At 40.6% G+C, this 22,441-nt stretch overlaps 1 protein-coding gene across 1 annotated transcript in view; it reads right to left on the bottom strand.

The window, feature by feature from the left end:
- Positions 1-22,441, bottom strand: part of usp43a (ubiquitin specific peptidase 43a) — a 188,985-nt gene that overhangs the window by 53,993 nt on the left and 112,551 nt on the right. The window contains exons 7-8 of the mRNA XM_049571236.1: positions 11,093-11,261; positions 5,914-6,025 (exon numbers count right to left, since the gene is read on the bottom strand). Coding sequence (XP_049427193.1) covers positions 5,914-6,025; positions 11,093-11,261 — 281 coding nt within the window. The remainder of the gene's footprint in view (positions 1-5,913; positions 6,026-11,092; positions 11,262-22,441) is intronic.

Here is a 22,441-nt window from a genome sequence, read left to right as displayed (position 1 = left end):
CCATCGGTTCTTTGCGATGTGTCACGGAGCTGAAGTATTGAACATGCATGCGTGTATTTGAACCCTCCCAATGTGTTTATGAAAACCATCACCAGGGTCCAGGGCCAGCCCTGCGGGGGAAGGGGGGCGGTATGGCACCCTAAGACCACAGGAGCGCCCAGACCCCAAGACCAGGGAGCCGCAGAGGCCACAGGACACCACGCAGGCCCAAGGACCCGGGGCAGCAATGGCCGGCACCCCCAGAGAGCCAGAGACACACCCCAGACAGGCGGGGCAGGAGGGCCCACCCACCCACCACCCAACGCGGACAAAAACCACAGCCGGTCAGGAGGCAGAACCCTGGCAGGAACCCACAGAGCCCCCAGGGCGCCACCCGGCCCACCCGCCACAGGGCCACGGGAACCCCCAAACACCGGGAACCCAGCAACACCACCATGATGTAAATGGGCTCCCTGGGTCCAACCCCCAGCCCAGGAGGGCCGGGCCCCACGAGCCACGCCATGCATATCTACAGTGTGTGTAAACCCACCACCCCCCCTCTTACTATGATTCTCCGATCCCTGACGAAGAAACATTAACCCTACACCGTGAATGTGCATGTGAGTGCCCATAAGTGTGATGTGGTGCATTAAAATTGAGGGACATAGGAGACAAGTGGGGGCAAGGCTGATGGCTATAGCACACTGCTGTCCTGCAGCCCGTGCAGCCATAGGCACCTGGAACCTGTTCCCATCTGTCCCACAAGATGTAGGTGTATGTAGTGCTTTAAAAAGAAAATGCATTTATAGATGGATTATAACTCCTCTGATGCTCAGCAGCAAAGACAAGAGGGCTGAGGTATTAGGGAGCAGGGAGCACCGGTTGCTAATGCCTTCATTCTGTGCAGGCCAACGTTGGAGAATAGGAACCGCAGCCGAGCATAAAAAGAAATAAATTAGTTGGTTAATAGCCTAAAACTGCAAATGAAAAAGACATAGTCTCTCTTCTCAGTTTTGAAGGCCTGAGCGAGTTTAAATTTAGATGGTTTCATCTATCTCTTGGACTATAATGAAGAAGAGCACTACACAAGCCCTGTTAAAAATAAGGAAAGAGCGTGACTTAACGGGAGGAGGGGTCATGATTTAAGAAGCAGGTAGTATCCTATGTAATTAAATTATCTTGTCAACCTGTAAGGAATCATAAGCTAGACCCATGAGAACTTTGAGAGTGTTAAAAAACCCATGCATTTCATTAAAGGATGCTATTATTATGGGATATTCTAACATCAATTCAGAAGATTCAGAATTCTTAAAGACCTTTAAATCTATAACTAGTTTTGACCCCTCACAGTTGATCGATAACTCTTTATGAATAGATAAAAAAAATACTTCAGAACTGTGATCTGTGATCTGAACTGTAAACTCTGATTTGGCATTCAGTAACAGACCTAAGATTTAAAATTGTAACTGGTCTGTCCGGCCAGAATCTGGTAATTAGTGCTGGGGAAGCAACCTTGACAGCATAGGATTGCAAGCTTCCAATTACTTCACTCTGGAAGAAGTTGAACTACAGGAATGTCACTCGAGGGCGAAATCTAGTTTGGGTAACTAAAGCTATTTAGAGAAAGTAGTTCAAACTATTTTGTGGTACAAAACTGTCACAATATATAAGACAAAAAAAGTCAAGTGCCAGAAAAATGCCACTCAACTGAGTTAATTGCAAAAAGAGCCCAATAGTTCACAGGTCATAAACCAAAAAAGTAAAATATCCCACTATTCAAGTGCAGGAATGTCAGCTTTGGTTTTGTATATGATGTCCATCAGTCAGATACCTGCCTGCATGCAACAATTTCTCTGAAACAATTTCTCTCTCAATACTTATGACTCATTGCCATCAAAGGGGTTCAATTACAGCTGCTGAGCAATGGTAGAATAAAAATAAAAGTGTATTTCTTTCCTTTAATGGCCTAAAACTGTCTCATTAGTTATCTATACAAAAAAATGGCAAAAAAAAGTAATGAGTCTACTTGGATCACTACAAGGGCAGCATGGTGATGCAGTGGTTAGCACTGTCACCTCACAGCAAGAGGGATCCTGGTTCAATCCCAGGAGGGAGCCCTTCTGTGCGGAGTCTGCATGCTCTCCCTGTGTCAGCGCTGTCCGGCTTCCTCCCACAGTCCAAAGACATGCAGGTTAATTGGTGACTCTACACTGCCCGTAGGTGTGAATGGTTGTCTGTCTCTATGTATTAGCCCTGTGATAGTCTGGCGACCTGTCCAGGGTGTACCCTGCGATAGGCTCCCACAACCCTCAAGAGAATAAGCAGTTATGAATCACTGCAAGTAAGAAAGCTACTGCAAAATGTAGTTAAACTACTAGTTTAATTACATGTAGTTCACTACTCCCCAACAGATCCTTTAGGATCTCAAAAAAGCACAGTTTTAAAATTCAAAGAAATGCAGAGTGCTGTCAAAGACTGTTCCACCAAGTTTAGATCAGGTTTCACTATAATAAGGATTAAGGCAGAAAACATAATTAAGAAAAGCTAAGGATTTGTTTTTTCATTCATTCTTCCAGTATATTGTAAAGGCAACAAGTGGAGCTTGTCAGCTGATGTGGAATCAGCTGAAAAGTAGCTGATGACAATATCTTGACAAGGAAAGCCAACATTACTCAAATGTTAACTATTAATCCCTCTTGTTATTTCAAACAGTCTAACGAATGTAAATGTTTTAAAAAGCACCCTCTGAAATGTCATGAGGGAAATATTTAATCTCTTCCAGTCATTACAGCCATGGTGTGGTAACAACAAGTGTTTTTTTCCCAACACACTAACAACAAATTCTACCTCTCATCCAATTCGTAAATCTTTCCTCCAGCTCTAAAATCACTTGACTGGCAGTTTGGCACAGACCACACTCAACCTTTAGTGCACAGTCTAATGCATTAACTCCCTCTGTCAGTTCTGATATTATTCTTTTCACAGAACATCGGGGCTGGGAAAAAGGAGCTGTGTTTTGACATGCAAGTCAGCAACAGCTGGTATTATGTTTTCTTTTTTTATACCCTGAACTGAAAGTTGTATCTTGCTGAGTAAACCTCTGGATGGCGCCAAAACATTTTATTAAGAAGAAGCAGCACCCAAATAACTGGCAGCAAAGCACTCACACACCTGCTGCCTGTCAAGTAGGGAGGAAGGAACCCTAATTTTTTTTTACAGCAGCTCATATTTTGTCTATTTTTTTTCTTTCAGACAAAGAATCAGCAAAAATTAAAGCACCTTTGGGATATCGGTGGCCCTTTCATTTAAAAATATCTGTTCAATCTAAAACCAAAAGACCCTGGTGATTGTGTTAATTAAAAACAAATAGGTGAAGAGGGCAAGGGAAGTCTCACTGAGTTTGTGTTTGGCCAGACAGGCTTTAAGAAGGTAACTAAGAAACAGAGATAGCAATCAACAAATAACAGGCTGATATTTCTCTTTCTCCTCCGCCTTAGTTCTTTTCTTATAAAGCTGAAAGCTGCTCGCTCTGGATAAGGCCACCTCAAATATTGCCTGTCACCATGGCGTTGCCCATGGCAACTTGACGGCCAGCACTGGGGGCGACGTGAGTGTGTGAGTGTCTGTGTATTTGAGAGTGAAACGGTGGTTTAGGGCTCGTGGTGTGCAGATCACTCAAATGGTCTGCGGAGGAACAGATGAAGTGGAGACATGCTTGTCGGGGATCGTCGTCAAAGCGTGCAGTTTGTACTGAGTGGAGGAGAAAGTAGAGGTGGATTTTAACATGCAAGGCCGTGTCTGCAAAACAAACACTCAAGAGTCACAGGATGTATTGTATACATCTTAAGCTTAAGCAGCAGTAATAGTACACATTTTAAATTCAATATAATTAAAAACCGCCTCCTATCTTCACTCATTATTCTGAAGTAAAGAATTTCTCATATAGTGGTTAAGACAAGGATTTGTGTTATTGGGCTTTGAGCGAGCGGTGACATAATTAAATGTATGCTCAGCACATAAAACCCTTATTACTCTCCCATAAAAGGCCTGGACCGTGTTTGAGTGTGTGCGTGTGTGTGAATGTAGTGTCCTGAGGTGCACTCTTTGCTTTTAATCAAAGAATTCATTCAATATTGGCAGTTTCTGCTGTCAGAAATTACATTGTTCTTTTTGCAAGCATTTTGGCAGAACAGGAGATTGATGCACTCCAGCATCAAAGAATTGACTGCAGAACACTAAATTTGAATTATTAAATCAGACGTGATGACTAAGTATAAATTTAAAAAAAAAAAGAAAAAAAGAAAATCACAATAGATAATCAATGAGGAGCTGATGCAATACTGTAGTCACTATGGCGCAGCATGCAAAGGGTTACCCAAACTTCAGCAAAAGAAAATCCAACAGTTATGTACTCAGCATGTTAAGCAGAGCATCTGTTTTGTAGTCTCAGCAGAGCATTGAGCTCTTATTAAAAAATCATTAGCAAAATCATGAAAAACAAACATCTGACCAGGCAGCAAACTTCCAGGTTAAAAAAACGAAGCCAGCATGGAATTGCTGAAAACTGCAGTTCCTCCAATGGCCACTGAGGCTGGCTGCAGGCGCAAGTCAATCCCAGGTGACCCCCATATTAAAATGCCCAACTTTACAGCAGAGTAAACATGTTTACAGCCTGGTACAAAAAATGGTTCTGGTCTCTATAGCTAATTTCCTCATTCATGACAACTGCACAGGGGTTGAATTTTTCAATAACTCTCCTGTTTAAATGTTATTAAGGCTTAAAGTTAGGCATTACTAAGGGCCTGGCTGCTTTGAGTGACAAGTGGGTGCCATCTATTGAGAAGTCATTAACATGGCTACAACACTGGTTAGTTTATGTAACCACAGCACAACCCCCACATTCACAGAGTATAGGCATAGCAGTACATGTTGCTATGTCAGTGTGTTTCATTTCATGAAAAGTGATTGTGACATTTTGGTCACCTAAGAAAGTCTCGCTCAGCCTTTGGTTGAACTAAAAGAAGGTCAGATTTTCAATTTTTACGGTAAGCTAATTTTCTTTTCATGGTTTTTAAACCTTTTTTTCTCAGTGAAAATTAACATTAGCAATGTCACAGTTAACCATAACTGTAAATGCACTGTGCTAACCACGCTAGCAGCTAGCCTTAAGCCCTTTTTAAATAGGAATTGTGCAAATTGCAGGAAAGCCCAATCAGTCTTTGTTCAGCATTGGCAGTATAAAAACAAAATCGGGGAGTGCGGCAAATTGCCGCCTGCCTACTTTTGTTCATATAGAAAGTGCCTTTTTCGGGGCAATGGGGGCGTGAGCAAGTAACAAAATGCGTAGCTCAGTGTGACGTAAACAGCCTTGCTCCAAGGGAAGCCACGGCTAATCAGTCCTTCAGCAATTCTCTCTCAAGTCGGCCCAAAAGGCCCAACATTCGCCGAAAATCTGGCAGTGTAAAAGGGGCATTAGAGTTATCTCCACCTCCTTGTCCAAATATGGCCACTTCTGGCTCTGAAAATCCAAAATGGTGGTGGCCAAAGTGCCAAACACGAAACTTCAAAGTGGGAGCCCACAAACCAATGGTGACACCTCAGTGGCTATGCCAATTATTAAACACATTCTGTGCATCTGAGGGACTGCTTTTTTTAAACACAATGTTACATGGTTTATCCTTTATCTTCATTTTTGGTTTCAAATGTGATTCAGACAATTGCAAACAGACATTAAGAACTATCTAATTTAAACACAGTACCCAACTTTAATGAAAATTGATTAAACTTCCAACTAATCTCTGCTCTGCACAGCTATTTTAATTTGGTCCACTGGAGTCGAGAAGGTCTGTGAACCCTTGAGCTGAAGGGTCCGGGGTAGGCTACAGATATAGAATGGGTGACATGTTATTGGCTACTGGGGTGTGTGGGCATTACCTGAGCCTGAGATCCATTCAGCATCAGATAATAGAGCTTGCTGAGAATGCTCTGCTGCAGCTGATCCCAGGAGATGCTCCTGTCTTCACGCATGAGAAATGGAGGCCCAAACCTGAGAGAGGAGAGGAGAGGAGGACAATGATTGGTTAACTTGGAAAGTCATCCACACTTCAAAGTAGTATAAATTAATTTCTAATAAGGCTGAGAAAGTGCCAGTATAAAGGTCATTGCAACTTATTGTGTCATCACCACATCTGTCAAACTGTCAGGTGCATCAAGGCTTTACTGTCAGCGCCTGTCAGTGTCCTGTACTGACAGCTTACAGTGACATTAGGTGGGGCCAGGGGCCAAATAAAGCAGAGAAACCAGTCTGTATATCATCAATGCGTCAATGCCTCATAATGGGTTCTCTGTCTCTAGGTTAACTCAAGGCTGGTGCTCCTCCTTACTGCACAGCAGTGGCTATCAGAGGCTTTTATATGTGAGGTTAATGGAAGAGGCAGCTGTGTTTGTCAAGTATTTCAGGATCTCAGATTATTCAGTCATACACAGCTGAAGATTAAAGTTCCAAGGTTCGCACACTTACACAACACATACTGTACACTTAATTGCCAGTTTATTCCTGTGGGTACACGTAGCTCAAACTAATGTACTTTGAAGCAACATCCATTAAACAACATCTCTGCATTAAATCCTACCTTCATGAAGGTTAGGATGTTTCACAGAGGTGTTGATTCAATGCTATGGTCATTTTGGAGGTTGTAATTTGTGGTGCTGTTGTTTGTTGTCTCTCTGTATAATAATAACAGCAAGTGTTTGGCGGGACCCACGAGTTTCAATGCAGGGAAATCTTAGTGTTACAGTATACAATGATATTTGTGTGCTTCCAACTTACAGCTGGGAGAACGCCCTTTCCTGTTTTAACATGACAATGGCCCTGTGCACAAAGGGAGAAATTGTTTTCCAAGTTTGGAGTCAAAGATCTTAATTTGCCTGACCTCAACCTCAAACATCTTGGAGATCAGTTGGAGTGCAGACTGTGAGCCAGGCTCTTGTGGCTGGGTCGGAGAAGATCCCTGCAGACAGGTTACCAAAATCTTGTGGGAAGTAGTCTCAAGAGAATGGAGGGTGTGCTATTCAGGTGTCTACACATTTTAGTGAGTTACATGTCTAAATACTTTTGCCCATGTTTAGTGCCATTTGGTTCAGTTTCTTGGACTGTTTATGCAAAAAAATGTTGACATCATGACAGCTAAACTAAAATGCTATAGTAGCTAAATGCTATAGTAGCTACTTCCATTGCAATGGATGCTTACTTTCATTTTGCTTATGTAAGGCATCAGCACCGGCAACCTGGTCACTTAATAAGGTAGCTACTGTGATTTTTTTTTATATTGTATTTTGTACTATGCAGTGTGTAAGTACTGCTTCTATTATGTTAGGCATGTGGATTTTCTGTAGTCTGCTTTACACCTTGAATTTTATTTTTATTTATTGCGTCTACTTGTTATATGTAGGACTACAGATGGGAATTAGACTTTCACCGGTGCAACCAGTTTTCATTTCTTGTAAATGATTAATATCATTGCACACTGTCCTTTTATAAATTAAATAAACTAAACTAAACTATTGAGTAGTGCAACAGACTAAGAATTGTCTTTTAAGGGTCTTTGTAATTGATAATAATGATAATCATAACAACAAAATACTCTTTACCGTGATACTGTGAATCCATGATATTGTCTGAGACAGTTATCATGCAGTAAAAATCTCATACCATTGCAATCCTACTCATGGGCGAATTCACAACAGGACTGTGCAGCTCTTAAACCTGCACAAATAAGACAAAAATAAAATGTGTAATTCTCAAAAGCACCCACAAAGGGTGACATGTGCCCCTAACTGCACTGCCATGCAAATAGCGTCTCAGTGTTCCCTTTCCATTTGCATGTATTTAAATGAGCTAATATGAATACATCTGGCGCAAAATTGCCCATTTTGTATGCAAATGAGCTTTACTGCAAAGACAGCCCAATTCACACAGATAAGTGCTAATAGCCACACGCAGTTACAGTGAAATTTTAAGTGTCTTTAAAGAGTTAGTGGTAACTGAAGCACACTAACATACTGGGACATTAAATCCCAAATATGGTTTCCCTCTGACACGCTTAAATTTTTTGCCTGCAGTTATGGGGGATGCCTCTCTACTTCTTCAGCCAGGACCTGTAGCTTGTAGTCTGAAAGTTTTCAAGTTTTCTTTTTTTCTCTGCCATTGTTCTGCATGGCTGTGTTTGTGCTGTATCATCATCGATGCAATAATATTTTGTAAATTAAACCTTGAGATGGGGCAGAGAGCAGTTGCAAGTGATACACAGTTCATGGTGCTATCAGTGGTCTCAATCTATCCTTTGTGAATTCGCCCGTCAGATGTCTACTACCATGTACACGAGTAACATGTGGACAAATGAGTCCTCAAATGTCACATTCTGGCATTATTAGGTCTGTTATGAGAATGTTATCAGACATCATGACTGAAACTGGATCACTGATGTGAAACATGAATCCTTTCTTCACTGAATCAATAATAAGTTCAACTTTATTGATCCCCATAGGGAAATCTGAACAATCCATATGATCTAAGAGCACTTACAATGGTAATGGTAATATTTTCTTTGCACATAATAAGCCCCTTAGAGGATTACTGTCTGAATGCTACTACAATCCTAACCAGGCACTCTCATGGACACAGTCTACCCTTGGTCAAATGAATACATCCATTAGAATGACGTTCTGCATTACAAAGCACACAGAGTCTCATAATGGTTCAGGAACATCACAGTGACTTAAATTCACTGCAATTACATTAACTACAGTCCTTGGAACAAAGCTGAGAGAGTACTGCTAGGATGAGGAACATTTTGTTTGCATCATCGATGTGTCTCTACAAACACAGCAGGAACTGACCGACCCTGTCAGTGGGCACCAAAGTGAAATGTTTCCAGCAGTGAATCTACGCCTGACAAAATTCACTCTTAATGCGAAATGAAATACTCACTACACTGAAGTAAAAACAGACCACAATTTAAGCTGCAAGCAGCGGTAAGAGGGCCCTTGCAGCTTCACGCACGTCACTGGTACTGGTGGGATGCTGGCTGAGACAGCTGTGCATTACTGTGTATGTTGGACACTGCACGCAGGTGTGCGATGGTATTTCCTGCCTGGAGTGCGTGTAGCTGAAATTTTGTACTACTTCTTGTGTCCACTATGTGGTACAGAGAACATACATTAATTAAACGTCATGTTGCTGTATATCATGTGTAGACCAGGCAATGTCAATTTAAGGTAAATTGGATGATGTTTGTCACATAATAACTGACTTCTTGCTGTCTGTAGGTGGCACAATTACCATTACCATTACCATCATGTTGAAACTGAAATGCGCCGAGCCACCGACTACGGCAAGATCACTCCACAAAAACACAAGCTTCTCAATTTAGCATTGGGAAGGTGAGATTCTACTGCCCAACTTTGAGATAGATCTGTTGAAATCTCTAGGAGGAATTTTGTAAACTTCCATACCTGTAAAGTGTCTAAAACGGTGTCTCCTTATATGATCTATAACATCATTGTTCGAGCAAATGCAACTTAGCATCCCTTTAGATAAAACCTCTCAGAGGAGTTCGAAGAAGTTTCCATAAAATACATGAAAAAAAAACATGAAAATCAAACTGGCTGACTTCCAGGTGGGTGGAGCTAATGAAACCTTATGACAAATATGTTTGAAATAATAAGAGCATTGTACACACCAAATTTCATGAATATCAGAGCAACTGTGACTCAACTGAGGCCTTTCACACACCAGGGGGCACTACGGAGCCTGCTAACGTTCTTATAGGTTGTGATGTACATGCCAAGTTTTGTGAGTTTTTAAGCGTGGATGTCAAAAATGCGTTCGAAGGCTAAAAGTAATTGGGGGTGTGATGGAGCCAACGTGCAGCACCAAAGCCAAATGGCACCACTGAACCAAAATACCAACTAATTTGAACATGGAGCTAAAGTCCTCAAATGTTTTAGTAAAATGAAAATTCACACAAGTATTCTAAAATGGCTGATACCATGTTGGGTGAAAAAAAAAAGTTTACCACAGTGATCTTAAATGTTTCAACATTAAAAAGTATTTCATTCACTCTACAAAACATTTCACTCTTATGAATTGCCAAAAGCTCAACTGGACTATCTGCCCTCCTTTACCCATGATCCTTGTAGTGTAGTGGATAAATCTTCTGCAAAATAATCATGCATTAACTTGGATTGGCTGCATAAGTCAATTAATCCTTGCTCACCTCTAACCAGACTCCAAAATATGTCATCTTATACGAGTCTGGATCCTTTCAATATTTGTGATGTTGCCTACGGTGACAATGTCATTACTGGGGAGGTAGACATGACCAGAGCATTTCTTCTCTGATTTGCGATGCCATTCAGCCGCTGTGGGACATTTATCCCCAAACAGTAGAACACAACTCGCCTGTGGGCGGCAAACAAAAAGCATCCAACCAGCTGTGTTACTGTCGTACATCAGATGCATTCTAGGTGCTTGGCAACTTAATTATGCTGCCTACCCTTGTTAGAGTAACATACGGCAACCGATAAAGCCTAACTTTCACAGGTTAAGTGCTTCAGTTTGAGCTGCATTGTTTGACTCAGTCTCAGATTTCTACACTGTCTGCCTGCAGCTGCAGCAGAATGGGAGCTCGAGCGGCGCACAAGTTAAATAAAACCAGCCCTGTCTGTGGCATTCATGCAATAGATATACAGGTCATAGTCGAACAGAAGTCGGATGCTGACATTGAGACAGCGTTGGATGATGAAAATAGGAAAGAATAAATGAGGTATTCTATTTAAGACCATAGACACAGTGCAGCAGGAGCAAAGATGTCTCCACAGCTATACTTGAACAAGCTCTAAAAACCTGTCTCACAAATGTATGATGACACGACCTCAAACGCAGTCTCATAAACGAAATCTAAGTCGACTGGCTCTGCTGCTGTGTGCGCAACAAAACCAATTCACAAGATGAAGCCCTAACTCCACAGCTGAGCGCATGATGTCAGGTCAAAATGAATAAAAACCAAACTAACAACAATAACAACTGGAAATGAGTCTGCCTGAAGCTCACCTGACAGCCTGCTGGCCCGATCCCGCTGTGTTGCAGATGAGGAGGAGGACCTTTGTGGAGGCGCCCTGGTTCAGGTATTCAGAGGAGAGGGTGCCAGACGGAGGTAACCTCTGACCGTTGGGTCCAGCCATAGATGTGTAGGGGGAGGAGGGGAGGCTGTGGTGATACCCTGAGCGGAGCAGAGGAATGGGGGATGTTGTAATAAAGGCTGAGATCCAAACTGTTGGGTGCATCACACACACAGTACCTGGCAGCCATTATGAATAATTTTCAACCAGGTGCGAACAGCTTTTTGAAGGAAATGTTTTCACAAGTACCTGAAAAATCCCATCAGTTGTATAATCGTTTGGAACCACAGTTTCCACCTTTGTTGTTAAAATAAACAGGAAGTGGGAGGACTGGCAAAATCAAATTTAGAGACCCAGTGAGCACAACTAACTTTACTGTCTTTACAAGGCCATAGCAGGCTCATTATTTAAGCTAAGGTGGTGGTATCAAGTGAAACGAGACAACCTGAGGCTCCCTTTGGTATTAATCATATCATGATAGCTTGCTGGTAAGGGGGCTTGGAAAAGCTCCAAAGTTAGGCTAAATTTTGGTGTGTAAAAAACTGAAAGTCATTTTCAAGAGGGGGCCTTGAACTCAGTGTTTCTGACTAAAAATGGGGTTCCTTGGTTATCCACAAGCTCCCCTTTACAGAAATACCCACTGTATGCTAATCCCATGCAGTTTTCCAGCAACAACTATGCTGTGTGATGATGTTAGTCCCCATAATAGAGGGTATAATAAAGATGGACACAATGACAGCTCCCAAAAAGTGAAGCCAAACATCTTGATCACTTCCTAGTGGCTTGCTGCAGTACAGGTAATGAAGCTCGCCGACTCCATATTGGGAGATGGGACATAGGAAAAACCAATAGCTCAAACCACAAGTCAAATAAACTTTTCCCAAAGATGGTTTCTGTCATTTTAGGTGGTTCTCATCCGGCTGCCAGTGTTGGATGTTTTTTTTCTTACAAGCTCGATTTTAATTATTTATTTGATGCTATAAAAAAAGGGCCTGACAGCATGAATGACAGCTGTGTGTGCCATTCAGTGTGCTTGTGGTCGACAGAACTGCTCACGACTGGTTGCACATTGCTAACGAGCAAACTATAGCTCCAAACAAAGCCACCAGCACAAGATGGCAGTGGCCATATACGGAACATTTTGGCTTCATTTTTATACAGTGGGAGTAAGTGGAGACACGTTGTCCATCTTTATATACAGGTATTGGGCCCCATAGTAGATATATCATTGTAGTGAGACTGTTTTTCCAAACTTGACCCCACAATATAAAATGACCTATTGTGACCTCTAAGATAGTCAAAGATTAATGAAACTTTACAACCACAAATTAGAGACCTCAGGCATTCAGAAGATGTATGGCTTTTATAGGTGTATAGGGAGAATTCGGAGCAATTCCCAGAACAGAAGTACCCGCCATCCAATCACAGAGAAATGCAATTATTACAGATGTCTCCACATGTCAAAAGTTCTCAATACCAATTCACAGCATGGATTTGAGGTGTACCTCAAGGTCTTGATGTTGTAATATGGCATTTTTGAGGGTTTTCTTTGACCAATTTAATCAATTCTCGAGTGGTCAAAAAGGGTTAAATTTTACACCCAATCAGTGTAATAAATGGTATCAACCCAAAAATTCCTTAAACAACTTATGAGATCTAATTAAGCTTGGATATGGCTATCATATACTTCATATGTTCTAAGCCCCTATTTTGTGTAAACTTGAAAAAGTGGCTTACCAGATCACATTTATTACAGATTTATGACTAGAAAAACATGACACACAGTGCTGAGCTGCATCTTAAATTCATCTTCAGGTTCCCTGTTTTCAGATGATGTATACCACCTCTATGTGGCATATACTGTTGACCTGCTATCTCCCCCTAAATACTCCCTATCACCCATAAAGAAGAAAAAAAAGTCTAAGGTTAAACAGAAATTAGACTTAAAAATATGTAATTATTTATACAAATGTATATAACAAGCAGGAAAAGGCTGGTCTTCGTTAAGACAACCTAAAAATGGATGAATATGGTTATAGTTTCTTGCAGCTTGGACAGATTTCTCACTCATATCAAATCATAACTCCACGAAGATCATGTCCAGGCATCGAATGAACCAGATTCATTAGGTATAGTTAGAATATCTTAAACTTGGAGGTGTAGGAGGTGAATAAAAGGGTAAAGAGTTTTAGTCGACAAAAGGAAGAAAAACTGTTACAGAGGCAGGTAATACATTTTCAGCTTATGGACATTTTTTAGTGCTAAATTTCTGGTAAGGTTTAAGTTTATAATACACTTTTAGAAAAAAATCAGATGCTGGCAGCTGGAAATGTCACACCGGTTACAGCACTTATTCTATTAAAATGTTACTCATATCAAAAGCTTATTCTACCAAGCTCTGAGGCAGGACTGAAAAGGACCAGAGTTACAAAACAGCTTTTGGGTGACAGAATGAGAAACTGCTATGCAACGAGCAACATCTAATGTGACACGTTTATACTGTGATCCTGAAAACATTTTCAGAACATTTCCATTAATATTGAATTGCCCTTTGATTTTTATTTACCCTGAGGAGCTGTAAGAAGAATTACATTTGTTACCACACACACACACACACACACACACACACACACACGAACAAGCTATGATTAATAGTGGGTAATAGCTGAGGGGATACAGAAGGCCCAACCTCTTGTCTCCCAGCAAACATAAACTTTGACATTATCAGAGAATTTAATTAAACAATGCTTGTTCGAACCCTACCGTGCAATTAATCACTGCCACCTTCCAACATCGCACACAAAACAAACCGTAACACAGACGCAGGAAAGCAAGTGTGAATAGATTCAAAGCTTTGATGCAACGCTTTCACAAAAGCTAGCAGACACATTATTAAAACTCTCACAGACACATGCTCGGTTCCAGACATATCACAAAGTGTTGTGTGAAGGCATTTCTTTTCGCATCAGGACAGAAAACCATTTTTAGCTGAATAACCAGAATTCCAGTGAGTCAAAACACCTTTTGGTTAAAACATAATAATAATAAAAGTGCTGACTGTTAAAACAAGCTCTGAAAATTGAAAAAGCTTTAACTTATATTTGTCCAAATGGCTACTAAATCAAATGCTGATGGGTTTTTTTTTCTTTCCCAGCAGACAGGAGCAACTCAATGTGACATTTTATGCATATTGCCTGCCCTTTAAATGCCCAATTCATCTCCTGTCTCTTTGTCTCAGTCACCCCTCCCTCTATCCTCTCCGTCACCTTTAACTCTCAGTTTTTCACTCGGGAGGTTGAAAAGTAAAAGACCAAAGACTTTTGTTTTGAGCCAAATGGTACAGCATGACTAGCCAACCATTAACCCTCCTATTAACACCCTGTCTCCAAGAAATAACATTTGTATATTACTAAATTGTTTTCATAATTACACTGAGCTGACAACATAATCACTCCCTGAATTATGTACAGGGACAAAGTTTCTTAGAGTTAATAAAAACACTATATTTATGGACTGTTTTGGAATCGCAGGGAGGTAGTCAGGGTGGATGACGGACTGTAACACCAGAATACTGGGTTCATGTCTAGAGTCCTGTCTGTGGTTAGGTTTAGGCAACAAATGCACTTTGGTTAAGTTTATGGAAAGACCGTGATTTTGGTTAAAAGTAAAACAAAAAGAAGGTAAAAATAAAAACATAATGCTGTAGTCAGTGAGTGGTTAGTGTATTGCGAAATTGCCTATTTTGGCGCAAAAGAAATGACATATGTTATCAGTTAACATTTTGCTGGTTCACTATCAACATTTTTGTGACTTGCAAGGTACTTTAACAGACCTTTTTTCACAGCAGACATTTGGACTTGTCATTGTTGGGAAAGCACAGGTGTATTAATAAACATTAATGATAGCTGCAGGGGAGGTCCTGGTATTGTGTAGCCAGCTCACTGAAACAGCTGACTGGCACACTTAATGGAACTGAGCCATTGTTAATATTATCAAGTCCACCTTTGCTTTTCCTACAGTGACAAGTCCAAATGTCTACTGTGAAAAGGTCCATCAGCAACATTGTCTCATTAGCTGTATCTCAATTCAGGGGCTGCAGCTTTTGAAGGATGTCGGCCGCATTCTTTGAAGACGGCATCAGCCAAACCGAACGGACTCCAAAAAGGGATGGTCTGGTCTGCGGAGGATTTCCTGGTTGCATCACCAGTTGTACTTTCCCCCTATCATTGGCCTTTCTGTTACCTAGAAACCATCCCACTTGACGAAAGAAGGAGTAAGCTAGTAAGTTAGTTAGCCCTAAACCATGGACCTAGAGACTGTTATCATATCTATACATTTTTTTTAATTTAATATTTAAGGAGATGATTCGAGATTTGATATATATTAGATATATTTCAAGCTGATGGACTGTTTCCAGGTAAACTTATTAAGTTAAGATTGTTTAAGCTGTGTGCTTTTAGCTAACAGTAATGTTAATAACAGTTAACTTATAATATATAATCGTCACCGACATGCAATGCACCTTGGGATAGGCTGGGCCATGAAGGATTCATCCATTGCATCCTCCAAATTCTGGGAGAGAAGGCTGCATTTCTCAGCCGCATTTGAAGGAGCTTTCAAAATGGGACAACCTTGGTCACGCCGATGTGACGGATTTGGTCTTTAAACGCAGCCTTCGGAGGCTTCGGCTCCTGAATTGACACACAGCTATCATGTTAAAGAAACGTCACCCCAAAAATGGTAATGTATATCAGTTACTCCCCGTATGTTACCTGGAATTCGTGAAGAATATTTGTTATTCTTGGCATACCTCCAAGGTGAACAAAGAACCCAAAACAAAGGCAAACATTATTCATGAATTAAGGTAATCAAGGTTCACAATTAACAACAGCAAGACTCCATCAAAACATCCGTCTCCAAACTCTCACACAACTTGTGCAGTATAATCCAGTTTTCAATCATCCAGTCATGTTCTCAGTACTTCCCAAACACATGCATTTTTCCTAAAACATTACAATATAAAACACGTCCGCCTAAAGTAGCATGCTGCCCTGAGCATGCTTGGGCACGCTACTACTCCATACATGAGACTATTTGTGCTGACGTGTTTTAAATCATTATGTTTAAGAGAAAATGCATGTTGGATAGTAGCCTACTGAGCATATGGCTGGATAAATGAGTCTTAGATATACTTGTGTAAGAGTTTGTAAACAGATGTCTTTGATATAGTTTTGAGGTTGTTTAATGTGAACCTTGATTACGTCAGTTCATAAAGGATGTCCACCTTTTCAAGATTCTGCGTTCACTGTAGAGGCATGCAAGTTTTCTTCACAAATTCAAGGTAACACGTTTTGAGTAACTGATATATAAATGCTCTTATTGTGGGTGAGGTACTCCTTAATTGAAAAGCTATGTCACTCTGCATTACATTTCTCTCACACATATTTCCTCTTTTAAATTAGTTCTAAAAAAGCATAATTTGCAGGAGACAGAGCTGCCAATTAACCATTATAGCAGCTATAATTTTGCCCGCTTTTCAATTTTTTTCCTCCTTATTTGTTCCTTAGCAACTACTTATTTCATGTACCTTACTGCAAAGCATTACTAAAAAAACTCCAATTTAAAACATCACATTACACCTCTTGTAAACAGTAGAAGGAGAAGTGAGGTCACAACCTATGAGGAAGTGATTGTGGTTATTCTATTTAATCATATCACAGATTTGGCTTCTTGAAATCATGTTTAAATGGACCTGCACTTGTGTAGCGCCTTTATAGTCTTCCGACCACTCAAAGCGCTTTAACACTTCATGTCACACACACAATCACACACTGGTGGCAGAGGCTACTATACAAAGTGCCACCTGCTACTCAGTTTGACATTCATACGCATTTACACTCTGATGGCACAGCAATTGGGAGCAATTTGGGGTTCAGCATGTTGCCCAAAGATACTTCAACATGGGGACTGGAGGAGGATTGAACCGCTGATCTTCCAATTACTGGACATCCTGCTCTACCTCTTGAAAAAGCCCACTATGGCTGTGTTTTGCCTATTACATTTTTAAAGTAAAGTAATGACAGGATTAGGCTCAACATGATGATTAAGGAAAGAGTGCTGCTTCTGTTAAATGTTAAGTGCCAAAACATTGCAAAAAATAAAATAAAAAATGAATAATTAATAATGCTTTTAGTTACTCTTAGCTGATAATGTTTTGCAGGAGTGGATATTGTAGGGAAAGCCAATAAAATATACTGTCAGTCAACACTTTGCATATAAGTTTAAAACTTGACAAATGTTTTCTCATACAGCAGATAAACTGAATATCTAAGACACAGGGTTGACTAACATTAAAACAACACAGCCCTGTTTTACCAGCACCAGTATTTTAGTGACTATAGTTCCAAAACCAGAAAGTAATATGTCGTGCATGGCGAGGAGCGTGATTTCGCCCACATGTCCCAAGGTCTGTTGGGAGAACCTCCTGCCAGACTCTCATTCTCACCTCCTCCTCCCTCGCTCCCTGTGACGGACAGAGGAGAGCCACAGATGGAGGGAGGTGTTAGTGGGGTGGAAAAAGACTGAGGGAGCAGTGAAAGAAAAAGGAGACCAGAGTGGACAGAGGAGACTGTGAGAGTGAGAAGAGGAGCTCTCCCCGAGCAAAAGAAAAGAGCAGTGGATGCTCATTTTAAAAAGCAATCCCCACAGTGAATCAGAAACAATGTACAAAGGCAACATGACTGAGAAAGAAAAGCTGCACGTAGCATGTCCTCATAAATGTATGGATTTATTAATCAGTCAGCATGATACTGAAGCATTTGTTGTTGCTACAATGTCATGGCTGCGGGGATCTGTTTATAATCTGCAATTTTTAATTAAAAGATAAACATGAAGACTGACGTGAATGCAAGTGAACTGAGTGAGAAAGAGACAAAGATACAGAAAGAGACAGAGAAACAGAAACTGCTCTTGAGATTGGAGGTGGTGAGTATGGCAGCGTTAATTAAACATCTTAGCCCTGAAGAAGGCACTTCAACTCCTCTGGCAAGCACTCTCCTCTCTTCTCCTCCCTCACCCTCCTCCATTTCTTCCTTTTGTATTATCTTATACCCCCTTCTCTCCCTGGTACTCTATCATTGCCACTATCTGCTTTCTCTTTCTTTCGCTGCTAACTCTCCACTGTCTGACTGTTTGAGATGAATCACAAGTGGTCAGCTTTGATTGAAGATTTTTGAGTGTGTTTCAAATTCGTGGGATGGGTGATGGACAGAATTTTGTGCCTGGGAGGATGCACTACACTGTTATATATATACTTATATCTGAGCACAGTTAGGACTGCAGTGAGCGCTCACACAGACGTGCACAGTTTGCACAGTCTTTTTTATCTTAGGGAGTTTTGCAAATCAAAGACTCCTAATGATTTTATTTTGTGAGGAAAGTACCTGCTGACCAAGGGGCAACCTCCGCGGCTGAAGCCAACGTTAAAGTGCCAAAAACTGCAGTTCCTCTAATGACCACTGGAGGCTGGCTCCAAAAGCAAGTCAATCCCTATAGACTGCCATGTTAAAATGCTCAATTTTATCCACCTTATTCCTGAGGGCGCTACTGTAGAAATGATTATGAGTAAAACTTCCTGCGTGATAGTTAAAGTAGTTAGTCGCATTGACTTTCTATTGTTTGTCTCAGAGGCTAACTGCCAACGGTGGTTGCTAAATTGCTTCCAAAAAGAACTCTGCCTTCAAGTTAGCTAATACTGCTTTGTTTTTTTCAACAGATACTTACTTAACTAACATTAAATTAGCATTTTCTAAAATGTACGTGCAGAGCTGTGGTACCTGTTGAGCTGTCCATGGCTGAAACATTACTCACAATCAGACTAACAACAGAGTCGATTAGCACCCAGATCAAAAAGGAGTTGTTCCTGTAACTAGTGGTACAGCTTCCATGGCCTACCTACAGTGAGGAATAGATTGTCACCCCAATGTTAGCATGAATCATCCTGTATGAAAAACACCGTTCCTTATTCAATACAGGACAGGACATTTCCTGTATGTTCATGCACCCCTACTCTGATGTGTACACTACATTTTCACATGCTTGGAATGACACGGAGTAAAAACCAAAGATTTGAGAGCAGAGAAATATTACAAGCCAGACTTTGCTGAGAGAATGACACCTACAATGACAGGTCTGTCACTCAACATCAGTACATGATATCTATCTTTTCCTGTCTGACTGCATTCTCAGCCTACATTAGATCTAAACTCAGCAGCACATGACACCTTGAATTATGTTTTTAGTCATCTAGGCTGAGAGAGTGTTACTGATTTACTGAACCTCTTTCATATCATATAAAATGAATGCTTGAAAGTTATTTATCTTATTACTACTACATATTACTGATATCACTAAGATCTGCTGCTAAATTTAGTGTTAAGTTTCACTTAGAAGAACTGATAAATAAATCAGCTGTTACTGAAATGTGTAAACAGCATTGTTAAGGCAGACAAGTGGTGCATAAGCTGGTTGACATCATGTTTATTCACTTTACACAGAGCTAATATTAATACAGAATTATGTTAAATGGTCCCGAATGTGTTAACATCTGTTCATGAGTTGTGAAAAATCATAAATCCTGTTTTAAAAGGAGTAGATGTTTACTGTGAGCTAGCTCGGGTTCTGTTAAATTTAACATTATGCTAATATGTTGGGTTAAAAAGGAAAACAGAGATACTGAAAGTCATTTCAATACATCTAGGTGAAGCCATCATATGTGTTAGGTTAGTATGTTGGATGTTTTTCCATTCATATCCCCTACAACGGCAGAGCATCACCGGCACACAGTCCCGTTCTTATGCATAACTCTCTCTGGTGCTGTTGTAGCTGACCGGCACACCTGGAACCGGCAGGTGTGTCTTCCAGCTCTGGTGTATTATTATGCCTTTGTCATAGTGATCGACCCACATGCCATTCCGTTTGTTGTGCTAACCTGAGCATTTGTCTGCTGTGTCTCATATGATGAGCCAATAATATTGATCCCTATCTCATAATTTATCCGACTTTGATCTCCTGTCTGCCCGTCCCTGTGTCCAAGGCTATTCATTACAGTCTAACTAACATTAGCTATGTTAATATTTCCTGTGCAACGTTTATCTTTGATGTTTTGATAAGGAAGAGAGGGGTAGAGAGGAAAAGATGGAGATTATTTATATCTCAGTTGTATGGGACAAAAAGTAACTTTTCTTCTGAGTAATTAATTAACCAGGTACTTGGACTCTAACTTGACTATCCATTTTCAGTCCTCTACCCACCACTGGAGACATCATGGTGGCTACGTACTTTATTTTATACAGTCAGTGGTGCTGACTGATGGGAAGGCACCAGTGGTTTACTATTTTTATCATTTATTTATCCTTTATTCAACCATAAAGGTCCTATTGAGATACAATATCTCCTCTGCTACAGTGTCCTGCAAGATGGGCAGCAAAATTTGAAGAATTAGCAGTATAACTTGAAGCTATTGAATAAAAACCAAGTAAATACCCGCAGTCTTTCTCTGTTGATCTACAGATGATGAGTTTCTGCCAGTTAGAACTGGGCTTTTGATTGACACATTACTCCTTTGAGCCTTATTTCAAGTAGATAATCATATTTTGCTGTTGTACCGGAGGCAAAAGTCTTTTAACACTGATGTCTTATTTTCCCAAACAGTGCATTACCGATGTGTAAAAACAGTGAAGCACAAAAAAAGAGAGGATTTTGGCCACATCCCGACTGGAACTGACACTCCTCCCAAGTGGCTTGGGATCAAATGAGTGACCCCTGTCAGTGCAATCCTCAAACCTGACTAAAAATACCCAGGGGGCCGTTAGGCTTAGCCCTCGACGAATCAGAGGTCCCGGCAGCAAACAGCATCTGACCACAAATGCCCCTCTTGACAGCAAAGCACCTGAGCTTTCTGCCAACAGCAAAATGACAGATTAAGGAGGCGGCAGGAGAGGAAATAAATACACCTGATGCCACCCTTTTACTTCCTTTTTATTTTTACCTTTCTTCCTCCACTGTCCCTCAATTGCACCCAGTTCATCCTCCCACTTCTCTTTAGAGGGCACAATATTCAGAAAACAACACACGAGAAAAAGTTGCAATCATTAAAATTGCCCTCGGTATTTTGCACTTAGTTACATCATGTCTCAAATATTAGTCCAACAACAGTCCAGGACACAGTGCTGCACATTTTTGTTGTTTATCTCTGTAAATAAATAACATAAAAAATGGCAGACATGCTTTATATGTGCTATGTTGCAGAACCAAAGACAAGTATGACCAAAGGTTTAGATTCCAGTATTTAAATGAGCAGATGAGGACAAAATGATAAATAACTGAAGAGGGCTTGCAGGCCAACACGACCATTAAAATAAGAGACTTAATAATAACAAACTTCATTGACTGTCCACCGCCATGCCGACTGGTTCACTTCAACACAATTAAGCTGTGTTGTGAGTTACACTGTAGGTTCAGTTTTAACAGGCTTGTGGGAAGAGAGGGCTTTCAAGTCGGCATTTGCACAGGCCTTTATGCATCATTTGTGTTCATAAGGCAGCTGAGCCGAGTGTTGCTGTTATTTCCCCAATGATTTGAGAACACGTTCCAGAGGCAGTGGTGGTGATCAGAGCACCAAGTGTAGACACACACAAATTTCTTTCTGCCTTCATTCTCTTCAGGTTATTTTAAATGATGAATGCTACTGGAGGGGCGCAAGTTCCCCTGTGAATGTTCCTGGAATATTTTTGCTTTTCTGCACTGAGTTTGCTTTAGGCGACCTGTAATTGCCTTAATGGAACTGCACAGGATGTGAGGATGTGTACTTTGCAGGGTTTCATTTGCATGCCTGATGTCTTATTCTCAGTATCAGTCGATTCATGAGCAACTTCAAGAGCACACACATGGCAGCATGATTATAGATCTTTTTCTAAAAATACTCTAATCTTGAAGGAATAGATCAGTTCAAACCAATTTTCACCCAGGATTTTGTGTCTTCACGCTACCCAAGTTATGTTTTCTGCTGATGACGACAGAAGATCTCTATATTTTATGAACTAAATATGCCAGAAATACAAACCACCAAAGAAATCATACACCAGTTCCAGTTTTTTTCATTGGATTTTGATGTTTTAAATGCAAATTTAAATGTTTTTTTATACCAATGTGCAGGATGAGCATGTGAAAAAAAATGGAACAGCGTTAAAAAGGTGACTTTGTAATAATGAATCTGCAGAGA

The sequence above is a fragment of the Epinephelus fuscoguttatus genome, linkage group LG3 (genome assembly GCF_011397635.1).
Source record: "Epinephelus fuscoguttatus linkage group LG3, E.fuscoguttatus.final_Chr_v1".
Classification (NCBI taxonomy): Eukaryota; Metazoa; Chordata; class Actinopteri; order Perciformes; family Serranidae; genus Epinephelus; species Epinephelus fuscoguttatus.
Note: the sequence above shows the minus strand (reverse complement) of the source record. Positions and strands in the feature narration are given on the sequence as shown.